This window comes from Gekko japonicus, unplaced genomic scaffold, assembly GCF_001447785.1.
Source record: "Gekko japonicus isolate JY-2015 unplaced genomic scaffold, Gekko_japonicus_V1.1 scaffold14, whole genome shotgun sequence".
NCBI lineage: Eukaryota > Metazoa > Chordata > Lepidosauria > Squamata > Gekkonidae > Gekko > Gekko japonicus.
The window spans coordinates 1,937,032-1,950,320 of NW_015176452.1; the positions used below are offsets into that span (position 1 = coordinate 1,937,032).

At 40.3% G+C, this 13,289-nt stretch overlaps 1 protein-coding gene across 2 annotated transcripts in view; it reads left to right on the forward strand.

The window, feature by feature from the left end:
- Positions 1-13,289, forward strand: part of GIGYF2 (GRB10 interacting GYF protein 2) — a 100,374-nt gene that overhangs the window by 36,821 nt on the left and 50,264 nt on the right. For both annotated transcript variants that reach the window (XM_015426851.1, XM_015426850.1), the window contains exons 3-6: positions 4,404-4,533; positions 6,585-6,680; positions 9,514-9,622; positions 12,323-12,434. In XM_015426851.1, coding sequence (XP_015282337.1) covers positions 4,404-4,533; positions 6,585-6,680; positions 9,514-9,622; positions 12,323-12,434 — 447 coding nt within the window. The remainder of the gene's footprint in view (positions 1-4,403; positions 4,534-6,584; positions 6,681-9,513; positions 9,623-12,322; positions 12,435-13,289) is intronic.

Sequence of the window (13,289 nt, forward strand, 5' to 3'; positions counted from 1 at the left end):
TAATAGGAGCATATCTCCAAGCCCCCCTTCCCAATCTTTCATCTGTCCCCCCAGGAGCTCTGCTTACCGGTGGGAGGAGGAGGAGAAGATTGGATTGATGCCCCACCCTTCACTCGGAGTTTCAGAGTGGCTTACAATCTCCTTCCCTTCTTCTCCTCAAAACAGACACCCTGTGAGATAGGAGGGGCTAAGAGAACAGCTCTGAGAGAACTGCCCTTGAGAGAACAGCTCTGAGAGAACTTGTGACTGACCCAAGGTCACACCAGCAGCTGCATGTGGATGAGTGGGGAATCAAATCCGGTTCTCCCACATTAGAGTCCGTGCTCTGAACCACTACACCAAACTGAGGCTGCTTTGTGTGTTTCCACCTCGACTTCTTTTGCACACGTGGTCCCCTGGGTGGAGTACAGCCATTGGCACCACAATAAACAAGAAACTGTTGGAAGTTTTTTTGGGGGTGGGCTGTTTCTAAAGCCCATGAGGGGCTGGCTTGTGTCTCTTTGGGGGGTCCAGAGGAGCCACTGCAGATGCATGCGGGGGAGTGGGACTCTCACAATCCACCCTTGTTCACAGTCCAGAGGGTATGCAGCCCCTCCCCAGGAAGCTCCAAGAGGAACAGGACAGGCAGAGGAGGTTTCAAGGATCCAGATCACCTTTGCTTTCACCCCTCTGCCTCTTTTGCCTTAGGGCCTACCCTGGTTCAGTGGTAGAGCCTCTGCTTGGCATGCAGAATATCTCAGGTTCAATCCCTGGCAGCAGCTTCAGTTTAAAAAAGGATCAGGTGGGAGGTGATGGGAAGAACCTCTGCCCGAGACCCTGGAGAGCCGCTGCCAGTCTGAACAGACAAGACTGCCTTAGAAACACAGAAACCATAGAGCTGGAAAGGACCCCTAGAGTCATCTAGTCCCATCCCCTGCACCATGCAGGAAATCCACAGCTATCTCCATTCTCACTCCCCCAGGGCCCCCTGCTCTGTGCCCATAGAAAGGCAAAAGACCTCCAGGATTCCTGGGCCAATCTGGCCTGGAGGAAAGGTCCTTCCTGATCCCAAAGTGGTGGTGATGGGTCTGACTCTGGGCATGCAAGGAAGGGCCACTCTGAGAGCCCCTTTGCGCCCTCTCTCGATCTGCCTAAATTCACAGAATCTTCATTGCTGTCAGGTGGCCATCGAGCCTCTGCGGCTTCAAAACTTCCAAAGCAGAGCCCAATACTTGAAGAGGGTGGATCATACCACCTCTCAGTTGTCTCCTCTCCAGGCTAAACCTACCCAGCTCCTCCCACCTTCCCTCATGGGACTTGATCTCCAGACCTCCCCACAGCCCCCAGGACTGGCGGACAAGCAGTAGGCTGATGATCCAATACAACGTAGCAGCTTTGTGCACCTCCGTTTATCTGCCACTTGGGCTGTGTTCTGGGGCTCTTCTGCTCAGCAACAGATATGTCAGCACCCAGGCCTTTTCTCATTGGCTGACTGGGTCTCATTGTCCTTTGCACAAATCCCCCCCACCTCCCTCCTTTGCCTCTGCCCCAACCAGAAATAGGATGCCTTAGGAGCAGCAGGAGGACAGGGGGATGCCATTGCTGGCATCAGTTCTGTGCCCCTCTGATTCCTGCGCTCTAGGCAGTTGCCTAGGTTGGCCTAATAATAGCACCGACCCTGCAGGTATGTGTGGAGCCTTCTGTGTATGTGATGCCTCACTAAGAGGCTCACTCATGAACCTGCTCAAAGATTCCAGTAAATTCTATCCAGCCATTTAGCAGGTTGATGAAAAATTCTAGAAAAGCATTTAATATGCCAAGACAAGTATACCGTGTTGTTTGTGTGTTAAATACTATTTAAAGAAAAGATAAGTATTATTTGAATAAGTTAGAGAATTGTTTTGACCGGGTAGTAAAACAATTTGGAGGTAAAATCAGGGTCAGCTATATTAATAAAAATAATAAAAGTATGTAGCTTACCAAATTTTGACACATGAATTGCTTCAGAAATTCTGAGATTCTTCTGATACCAGTCATGCTCTCTGTCATGCTTAATTTGTTAGGCTATTAATTCATGTGAAAGTGGAAGGTTTACCGGTATGAATTTACTCAAATGACATAAGAACAACTGCCACAAGGGGGCAACAAACTACAAAGCAATGTTGTAATTTCTAAATTTGCAATGATTGCACGTTTCACAATTTATTCATGTTAGGCGTTCTGTCAATCCACTTATGCTACCTTTTGTGAAAAACTAGTAGCCCATGCTGGACGTCAATTAAGCAGCCTTTTAAAAATATAGACTCATCATAATAATTGGGTATACTAGTATTTAATAGACATTTCAAGGGAAACAAACCACAGTCCTTCAATTTGTAACTGTCAAAATATAAAGTGTGGAAGCCAGGTACTAAATTATACTTTATATATGTCTTGGCTTAGCAAAGCTTTTAACTTCCTCCCTCACTGTCAGATATTACACTCATAACTGTTATGTATGAAGGAGTGGAAAAAGAGGAGTGAAGGGGAAAATAAAAGGGGATGACCATTTAAAGGAAGACTGTAGGAAATTCCCAGCCTATTCCATACCCTAGCAGCTAGGTTGTCCCAGATCAGACATTACACAGCTGATCCCACAAAGCATGGTTTGGAGCAATGGGAATGTCTTCTTCCTCCCTTTTCCTTATCCAGGTTGTTGTGATTGGAGTTTACTCTGATATCTGAATCTGGTGGCTATAAGTAGTAATCAGAGTTGAATACTTTGGATATCATGAAAAACTATGGTCAGAGGCCAACTCAGAAAAGGGAAGATGTTGGAACGTAAAATTCCAAGGCATGTTCCTCATTGTCCAAATTATGGGTTGGATACCATATAAATAAAACAACAGTTTTTATTTAAAGTAAAATCCCAAAGCTAAGAGTTTGGTAAGACATTAGAAAAATATATGTTCCTTATGTCTGAGACAGTCAAACAGCCTGAACCAAAAACCACACTTAACTTGTATTTTTTTTCCTTTTGAAACAAGAACCATTTTGGGGGTGGGGAAACTATCTAAACAAAGCAGATCTTTCTACTGTATCCTCAGTAACTCGGACAACTGGTTTAGAATATGAGTAATGGTGGTGGTACTCACGCTGGTCCCAACCAGAATGAATATAGGAACAATTTTATACATTTTGGGTTTGTTTAGGCTTCTATATTATTCAGTCTTCAAGAGCTAGAAAGCAGCAGGCAGGACAGAGACCTGCTGCTTTCATGCTGCAATCCATTGTAGAGCAGGCTGTGAAGGTAAACAGCTTGGTAAAGGCAAGCAAGGGGATAGCATTTCTGTGCACTGTGGAGTGCTTCCTGCATGCTCAGCTAGTCTCTGTAACTCCTAAAAGATGTTGTTGAAAGCATTTCTTTCTGACCTTTAACCTGCGGATCAGTGTATACTAAATTTACAGAATATAAAAATAAAGTGTATACTCTTTACTAAATGGTGAGTTCTTTGACGGGCTGTATCTGTAATGGTTAGACCTTTATGATCCAAAGCCAGTGCAGAGTACAGTAGCCTACCAGTGTCCATATTCTGAAAGGAAAGAGACAGGAGATTTCACAATAGAGGAGGTGGATGTTGACTGAGCAAGAGAATGCATGTATTTTTAATTTTTAAAATATGATATATTAAATTTCCATTATGTGTATTTGAGATTCAAATATTTCTGAATATGCTCCTTTCCTCTCCCTAAAAAGCCTCTTTAACTCAGGTGAGGGGCTTCTACTAGTTATTTGGAATTGTTTTTACTTTTTTCCATTGTACAGTTGATCTCCCATACCATATTACAATATTCTTTTGAAACTCCCTTTGGATCTAGAACTCCCTTTGGATCTATACATTACACGAGTAGGGCTTCTATTAGAGGAAAAATGTGTAAAGCCTCTTTGAGCAGTCAAAACTAGTTTTGTGGTTCTTTGGATCTTGGCCATCTTATTCCTTTCCTCTGTGTTTCTAAATCTTGTTGGATAGCTTGGGTAAACCTAGATGCAGCATTGGGATGACATCAATCACCTTATCAACATGTGCTGTTCGGAATCATAATGTGGTTAGTTCTGGTGTGCCTGAGTGGCTACCAAGTCTCTGTTAACCCACCAGAACCAAACTGGAATAAACAACTTCAGTCACAACTGAACCCTACCGGAAATCAACCCAAGAAATATCATAACACCTGATATGTGTGCATACTATGTGAAGTGTATTTAAGAGTATTGTGTGAATACTAAGGCCTTTCATATAAAGTTAGGTAAAACAGTTTTCTCCAGCTACTTCTGTAGGACAGCACTGGGTTTCTGTTTGATATCTTTGGTACTCTAAAAGTCTTACCCTCTGATTTGATATAAGCAACTTGTCACATTAATTTCCTTCTTTTTTATTTTGTTATAGGCTGCGAGCTTTGTCTAGCGGTGGAAGTGTGACATCTCCACCTCTATCTCCAGCTTTGCCAAAGTATAAATTAGCAGATTACCGCTATGGGAGAGAAGAAATGTTAGCACTTTTCCTGAAAGATAATAAGGTAAGTAGCAATAGAAGGGTTGTTTGGTAAATGTGGGAAGTGGTGTATTTAATACCCTATCAGGGAGAAAACAATGCTTATTTCTAGGATAAAAATCAAATACCAGAGAGAACTGAGACAAAATCATGCAGTCAAGTAAACCCCATATATATTATATTCTGTAAAATATCTTAAACATTTTGAAAATACGTCCAAGCTATTTGTATTCATAAATCCATATAACTCAGCACAGTATAAACTAATACATTAAGTAGTTGGAAGGTACTAAGTGTGATTAGTCCAACTGTGAACTGTAGTTCTTGTGGGAAGTGACAGATTATGCAGACATATAAATTAAAAAAATATTTTTTTAATAGGCTAAATGTGTGACTTTTTAAACTGTGTGATTTTGTGTTTTGACTATATGCTTCTTGTGCCACTGTGCAAGTGCATGTGTAAAGGGCACTGCTTGTTATTCGAGGAGACACAGCTCTCTCTGTTCTGGAAGAAGAAGCTATATATGTCTGATCTTAAACATTCCCCAGAAGAAGCTGGGTGGAATATTGTGAGGATTTGTATGATGTACTTTTGACTACTACTACTACCACCACCAACAATAATAATAATGGTCAGTGCCTACAGTAAAATTGCTTAAACGGACTATAAAGAATGTAATGATAGAGTTGCAGCTATGTTGCACTGGAATCTGTGCAAGAAGAATGGCGTACCATCAACCAGAAATTCATGGGAGCACAAACCAAGAAAGATCATGGAGAATGATGAAACGGAGATTCTTTGGGACTTTCTACAAACAGACACCTGGAGCATAAATTAAAAATGAGAAATAGGTTTTGGATCATTGACACTGCAATCTCAGAAGACAGCCAATAGAAAAGAAAGAATAGGAAGAGATCACAAAATACCAAGGCCTATGGATAGAGTTAGAGCGTCTCTGGGAGAAGAAGGTGACCATCATGCCAGTTGTCATTGGAGCCCTTGGAGCAGTGCCTAGAAGTCTCAATAAACACCTAGACATTCTGGGCATTGAGCAAATAACACCAGCTCAGCTCCAGAAAACAGTGTTGCTTGGAACCGCAAGAATCCTCTCTAATTCCCATGAACTTGGCTAGATCTCAAATTGCAGAATACCATCTAGCAGTCAAATATCTGACAGTGACAATTCATCCTCCTCTCCTCTCACCTCCTCAGCTTTGCTTTGTCTTTTGACTCCCAATAGAGTCAGTTTTGTATACTAAATAGTGGTGGTCTTGAAGTGGGGAGACCTGCGTTCAGATCTCATATCTCAGCTGTAAAGCTTTCTGTGGACTTTACAGCTTCTCAGCCTCATGCCCATTTCAGAGCTATTGCAATAATAAACTGGAATCAGTGTGGTGTAGTGGTTAGAGCATTGTATTAGGATCTGGTTTGAATCTCACTGTAATGGAAACTTGCTGGTTGATTTTGGGACAGTAAAACACTCAGCCTAACCTACCTCACAGTGTTGTTGTATGGCCAAAATAGGGGAGAACATCGTAAGCCACTTTAGGTTTCCATTGGAAATAAAAGTGGGCTATAAATGAAGTAAATAGACATCTTCCTGATCTAGACCCCAGTCTCAGATATTTGCTGCTTGCCCACCCGAGAGCACAATTATCCATCTTATCAAAGGCCCATTTCCTTTTTTGCAGCAATAGTAGCAAATTCCATATTCCAGTCTGCTCCAGTGCACTTCATTCCCGTTGACACTAATGTAGAGGGACTGGGCAGGAAAAACTGCTGTGGCATGCTGTAGCAGCCATCAGCAAACAGGTTCTTTTTCACTATAGGAACAGGGGTCATGAAGATGTTTTGTTGTTAGGGACCATGTGGGAGACAAGAACACTATTAACTGTAGTATTGGAAATGTTTGGTTTCTAACTATAGCTGGATAAATATTACAAGATGTAAAATGAAAGTAGAAACAAAATACTTTAAGTTCTACATGCTTTTTTGATCACAGTGGCTTTCTTTGGCATTTGTGTTTTGAGGTTCAGTGTTTTCCCCTTACCTCCCCCTCCCCAATTAACTTCCAGGTACCCTCAGACCTTTTGGACAAGGAATTTCTGCCCATTCTACAGGAGGAGTCCCTACCACCATTGGCACTAGTACCTTTTACAGAAGAAGAACAGGTTGGTCTCAAGTAAATGAAAAATGAGTTCTTTATAAGTCTTAAATTTGATTAATGGGAGAATGCTAGAATATGCAAATGCAAGAGCACATATCATACACATGTACAGACAGTGCTGACGTGATGTTGGTTGCATCTTTTGAGAGAAATGGACTCAGATGTGAAAGCTGATAGACTTATAAGAAGAAGGCAGGGCTGATAACTCTTGAGTTTGTACTGAGTGAGCAATCAATCTTTTCCTGGAACTTCCCTTGCATACTGCAAATTGGACTCCTAAGATTCAAGCAGTTGAGGCTGTATCACTCTAAAAGAAGGTGACTTCATCCCCCCCCCCCCCCCCCCGCACACATACGTACACAAGCCATCCCTTTCATTTTATGAGCTATGGGTGGTGAATAGAACATGGGGTAATCCCAGCACTGTGTGCCAAAAGCAGCAATTTCCACCTTCCCTTCTTGTTGCTCAGCTGTAAGGGGGAGCAGCCAGACATGGCTCCCCAGTTACAACAGCCAGTTACCAGCACAGAATGATAACTTGTCAGTTCGTGCCTTTTCCACTTTAGAGACAGCCTACATAGTGCAGTAAATAGGATATTGAGTGAGGAATGGGAAGACCTTGATGTAAATTGCTACTCAGAATTTGAAGCTCACCAAGTGGCCTTAAGCCAACTGCAGTCTCTCTTTCCTGTGTACTCTTTCCTGAACTTATAAGAAGGCAACTCAAGTAAATTTTTAAAACCTCCAGATTTTCCTTCATTCCCTCACCAACAAGACAATGGCATTTCAAGGAATCTCCCACTCTCCCAAATTACAAATGAGGACCTGAGGAGAGCACATGGAAGACAAATATTAGTAACCTTGCCTAGTGGGAAAAAGAAACTTTAGCACAGACGAGTTCTGTGCTGTTGACGTTAATACAGCGGGGGGATAACAAGGAAATTTTGGATACTATGCTTGTGAAGCTGAAGAGGAAGGCAAATACATGATGTTGAATTTCACAACTTATTTGGAATATGAGTAAAGTCTTGTCTAGATAGTTACACATATTGCCTCAACACAGTAAGTTTTATGCTGTGTTAGTTTTTAATAAAAGGTGGTAGCAGGATACTGTCCTAGAACAAGTAGAATAGGTGCTAAAACTTAATAGCTGTAAAGAAAAAAGTAGTAGGTTTACCAGTTGTGATACAAATGATGACCTGTGACATACATCAGTAACCATTTGGAAGATTATTTTACTGATGATAAACAGCTCATGCTAATCTTCAAAAGAGGGTGAGCTTTTTTTTTTTTTTTTTTTTTTGCAAGAGCGCAATCGTTGTGCAAGTACTTTTCCAAGTTGGTGAAACGTCATAGGTTTGCAAACTGCCTGGGACAAGTAGCAATTGTTCTAAGGCAAGCAGTCATGACAAGCCAGACGTACCCTGCCTCTGGGCTGTCCATGCTGCCTGTTCTCACCCTTTACGAAGGTACTGCCAAATCCCTGAGGGTGCTCCATAGAAGCTGCTATAGTGCTGAACTGTATTTCTTCAGTGTGGAGTAAGCAGCTGTTCTCTGTGCATATACACATACACAAGTGCTCCCTTTTTCCCCATCTGTAAAATATTCCTGGTGTAGTGGTTAAGAGCGGCGGACTCTAATCTGGAGATCCGGGTTTGATTCCCCACTTCTCCACATGAAGCCATCTGGTTGACCTTGGGTCAGTCACAGTTCTCTCAGAGCTCTCTCAGCCCCTAAAAACAAGTCTAGTGGTGCATAATTCTAAGAGCTAGAACTTGCAGCTGCCAGACAATCTTCGGATCTCCTGGCTATTCTACACACAATGCCATATAATTATTATTAATTATAATTGGATTTCTAGCACCCAGAGTGAGAAAAAGAGATAGCTGTGTTCACAGTTAGCATCATGCTGAGCTTTCTCGGTGGTATGGAACTAGGCTGCCTGTCATTCCCAGTTTTAAAGGGCTTTTATGGATGCTTTAAAATTTAACTGTGGTAGCAGGAAATTAGAGATGGGGTGGTAGGTCAGGTTTTGCAGCATAGCTGCCCTGCTTGGCTATGATTGTGGTAGTGTTAGCTCAGAATCATGACATTCTCACATATCCCCTTATACTTTGTGTTTAATTTGAAGAATTATTTTATAATGGTCTGAAATATTAAGAAACCAACCCATCATTATGTCATTCAACATAATTTCACTAGTCAATGTTACTAATAAAAGGACCATGTCTAAATAGGCATCTGATTGCTTGTTTTATACTTGTAGTATGGCTGAGTTGAAAAATAAGCCACTTCATGGTTCATCTAATCTGAGGATAGAAAAAAATCATTCTTCCTTGCCGTTGGGAATTTCCATCATAAAAACATGCAAGTGATTGCATGACTGATGTCCCCAATGTTGTAGAACATCCTTCTTTGAAAAATGAAATGCATATACAAAATTCATTTTGATAAAAATTGGAAGGTAATATAGTACTGGAAATTCAGATGCTTCCCTGGTCACTTGCTATGTGTCTCACATTTCTGTCCTTTCCTCCCTCTGGGGCATACACGATTTTCCATTTTATCGTCACAACCACTTGGTGAGGCTGAAAGTAATTTAGCCAAGGTCACTCACTGTGCTTCATGGCTGGATAAGGGTTTAAATCTAGGTGTCCCAGGTCCTATTTTGATGCTCATTTGCCATTGTATTCTACCATCTTGACTTGGTATCTCACATGGAAGTGATTTTAGTTGCACGTAATATTTTATACCTCAGCAAGGAAGCAGCAGGATAGGCCTGACTTTTATGATCTTGTTTTTATAAAATAATTCGCTCATGTTCCCTTTCTTTGGCAGAGAAATTTCTCTATGTCTGTAAATAGTGCTGCCGTCCTGCGATTGACGGGGCGAGGAGGAGGAACAGTGGTAGGGGCTCCTCGAGGTCGAAGTTCCTCTAGAGGCCGAGGTGAGATGTTTTGTGAACATAAAGTAACCTCATTGTAGTGGGAACACATGTTTTTGTAGAATTTAACAAAACTAAACCAGTTCACCTGATGTAAAGGTTTTGAGGATGTGTAATCATATGTGCCTTTCCTCTCTTTGGAAGAAAGATGGAATAAATGTTTTGAGTAATTAAATATAAGCCATTAAGCAAGAGAACCTGGTGCAAAGAACTGGCAAAGGCACCCAGTCCCCCCCCCCCCAAATGTACAGAGGAGAGAGAGTTGTGGTACTAATAGGTAACCAAATAGGTTATTACATGTGTCTTTTGTTCTGTTTTTACTGATATTCAACCACTTTTGATAAAATTAGTAATGGGAGAATATGTGAAGTGGCTTTTTGATAGGAACTGAGACAAGGTGTATTAAAACCGTGAGCTCAGAAGATAGGGCAGGTTATAAATAATGATATAGAACCACCGGCAGATGGTAAAAAAGGAAAATGAGACCCTATGTCCTAGTGCAATGTTCTTAAACTTGCTGTCCAAAATGAAGTAGTATAATGAATCAACCAAGCATTGAGAGGATACCTGCCCACCACCCCTGAGAAAACACAGAAACTTTAAAATAAGGTATGTATTAATTCAGCTAAATAGCCAGGGGAATGTCTGTAGAGACACTTGTTCATTGTATGGTCAGCTCCTATTGAGTTTACTCAGATTGTGATAGAATTGGGCAGTGATATTCCTGTACTGTTCCTACCACTGCAGGTGAAGTGATAACTTTCCAGCCAAGTTTGTGCTGTTTTAGAATGGGATAGTGGCAAAAAAGTAGGATGCAACATATCTTCGCTGTTAAAAGCAACAGAAATAACCACCATGTGATTATTCCCTCCACTTTTTCTAGTTTAACTCCTAATGGTTTCAGCTGGTATGAACCTGACTGGGAAGTCACAGTATAGTTTAAAGTGGGAAAGGTAATAAAACTACATATGAGAGGTGAAAGAATGGAATTATTCAGTATTCTGTTTAATTTGGGGTGGTAATGGAAATTTCTTAGCTTGGCTTCCTTCCCTTTAATGTTTTCACTAGAGAAATTAGACTGTAAAGGAGCCAGGGTAGGGAAATAGTGAAGAAGAGTGCAAAGTTTTGTATCTCCACCCATCCTTTGTGCTCTCTTGCTCTCTATGCATTAGATTCCACATGTGGGCCACCAATTCCCAGTCCCTTGTACAAAGCAGCTAGTACTTTGCTGAAAAACCGTGCTCTATAAAGAATCAATGAAGGCTGACTTCATGAGAAAATTATATAAATTCAATTTTGGCGAAGTGCAGGAATAAACCTCTAATCATGGTGATCCCAAAGGACCTTTGTAAGGATTACTAGATATTAACTGGAATAAACTGTCTATGTATTGATTAGGTGGTTTCACCTTATGTCACCTAAAATACTTTTTTTCTATTTAATAAAGTACCTTTAGTGGCTAGGCCAGTAATAATAGAACAGTGGCAAAAATGGATTCTTAGATTCATTGGGAAGGATAAAATTTCTCGAATAGCAGCAATAATGCTTTATCTGGGAATCCAGATTGGAGGGTTAGAAGTGCTTGATATTTTCAAGCAACTAGGCTTAACATGATGCTGAGATGGACAGCGAATGAAGCATTACCTAAGAGGAAACTGATTCTCATCTGGTTTCAAGAATGAAAATGAAGTTTGAATTTATATTTTTTGGTTTGAAATGATTTAAAGTCTCCTTTGAGTCCAGGTATATCTCCACTGATACCATTGAACAGCTACATGATTTAACCCTCTTAAGAAATATGCAGCAGTGGGAGGAGACTAACCAATATGGCATCAAACGCCTAGCAAAAAATAAGAAAATATTATCATATGATGAAATAGTAGTAAGGATGGGAGGAAAGCATTCAAATAGATGAGACATGTTTTATCTGCATTAAGTAAAACATATAATGACGTGCTAAGACCTGTTTTGAAAAAATGGTATGTGGAGAGGAAGGATCTTATTGAACCAAGAACACCTTAATTATAGATACTTAGTGAAATGGGTAAAGATCAGAAAAAGTACTGTAGTTGAATGAGTGGACCTAGGTATAGGAAGTAGTCCCTTAAAATTAATATCAACAATAGTTTTTTAAAAAAGTATAATGTTCGATTGATACCTGACCTGCCACAGATTAGCATTATGTACAAAACACCTGGAGATTTATGCTGGTGATGTCAAATGCAACTGCCAAGCAGTTTCATATAGTTTGAGAATGCTCTGTGGTTCAAACATTTTGGGTGCTAGTATTGAATTTAATACAGGTAATTACAGGGTGTAATATTCCACCTGACCCTAAGATGACTTTGCTATGTTACCTTTAGTAGTCAGGTGGAGGACTCAGATGTGCAGATGATATTAATTACTAATTTAATTGCAGCATGCTAGAAACAAATAGAATCTCCTACAATTTCTATTTGGTTGTACAGTATCATGTGGATTGCTTTTTTGATTAAATTAATGTATTAGGAATTTCTAACTGACTTTAATATTTATGGAGATAGGTTTATTGAAAGATGGTCTTTTATATTTATTGTTCCAAAATATAATTTAAAAGATGAGGCTTGATCTTATGTATTTTTCAAGATATTGTAATTCATTATTGTATATTGTTGTATATGTGTATATAATTAATTTCCCCCCAACACCATTTTATCTTTTCAGGCAGAGGCCGAGGAGAAAGTGGTTTCTACCAAAGAAGTTTTGATGAAATTGAGGGTGGTTTTGGCCGTGGAGGGGGCAGAGAAATGCACAGATCACAGAGTTGGGAGGAAAGGTAATTTCAGAAACATATAAAGCGATTTGCATCTTTTTTGGAACTTGGGTAATTGGCTTTGTTGGTACAATTCTGGCTCTCCTTGCAAGTTCACATTTGTAGGGGGCCTGATTAGATATGTATATATACCTATAAATGACAAAGCTGAATGTGACAAATCTATGCTTGTACTTTTGTAAGTTGAGTTGGGCTTCAGTTCTTTATAAAGGGGGGGGGGCTATTTTGAAAATCGTGAGGCTGTGAATCAACAGTAGAGTACAGATTTTTATAAGCACTACTGGATAAATGAATAACTAAAAATGAAATGAAAAATTGGATTGTATTGATGAATTAAAATACTAGCTTAACAAGATGTTATCCCATGGGGAATATTGGAAGGACATGGTTTCATGAAATCATTAATTAGTACAAGCCTATAATCAGAAAGAGAATTACTAACTATTGAAAATGTATTTGTGCTTTTTATAGAGAAATTATTTGAGAAGAGATTAAAGTCAATAAAGAACTAGGGATGTATGCCAAGAAACATTTTGTTGCAGTTTCATATCCAGGCTTTGGGAGGGAAAATTTTACTGTGATTGCTTCATTTTGAGTAGGGTGTTACTGGTTCAGGTAAAAAAAAATCTGTGTTGTGTTTTCATGTTCTAGATTTTCAGGACCATCTTCTGCACACTGCAGATACCATTTTTTTAATGCACAGCCAATTCAGGGGTCTCCCGCACAGCAGTCATGGCACATAAATGCAGTCCTCCCTCTCCCCTCCAGACCCCCCAAATCTTAGGCACATGTAGCAAAGCAGCTTTGTTTCCCTGGGTCCCAGTAAAGTAGCAAATTTCTGCACGCATGCTGCAGACA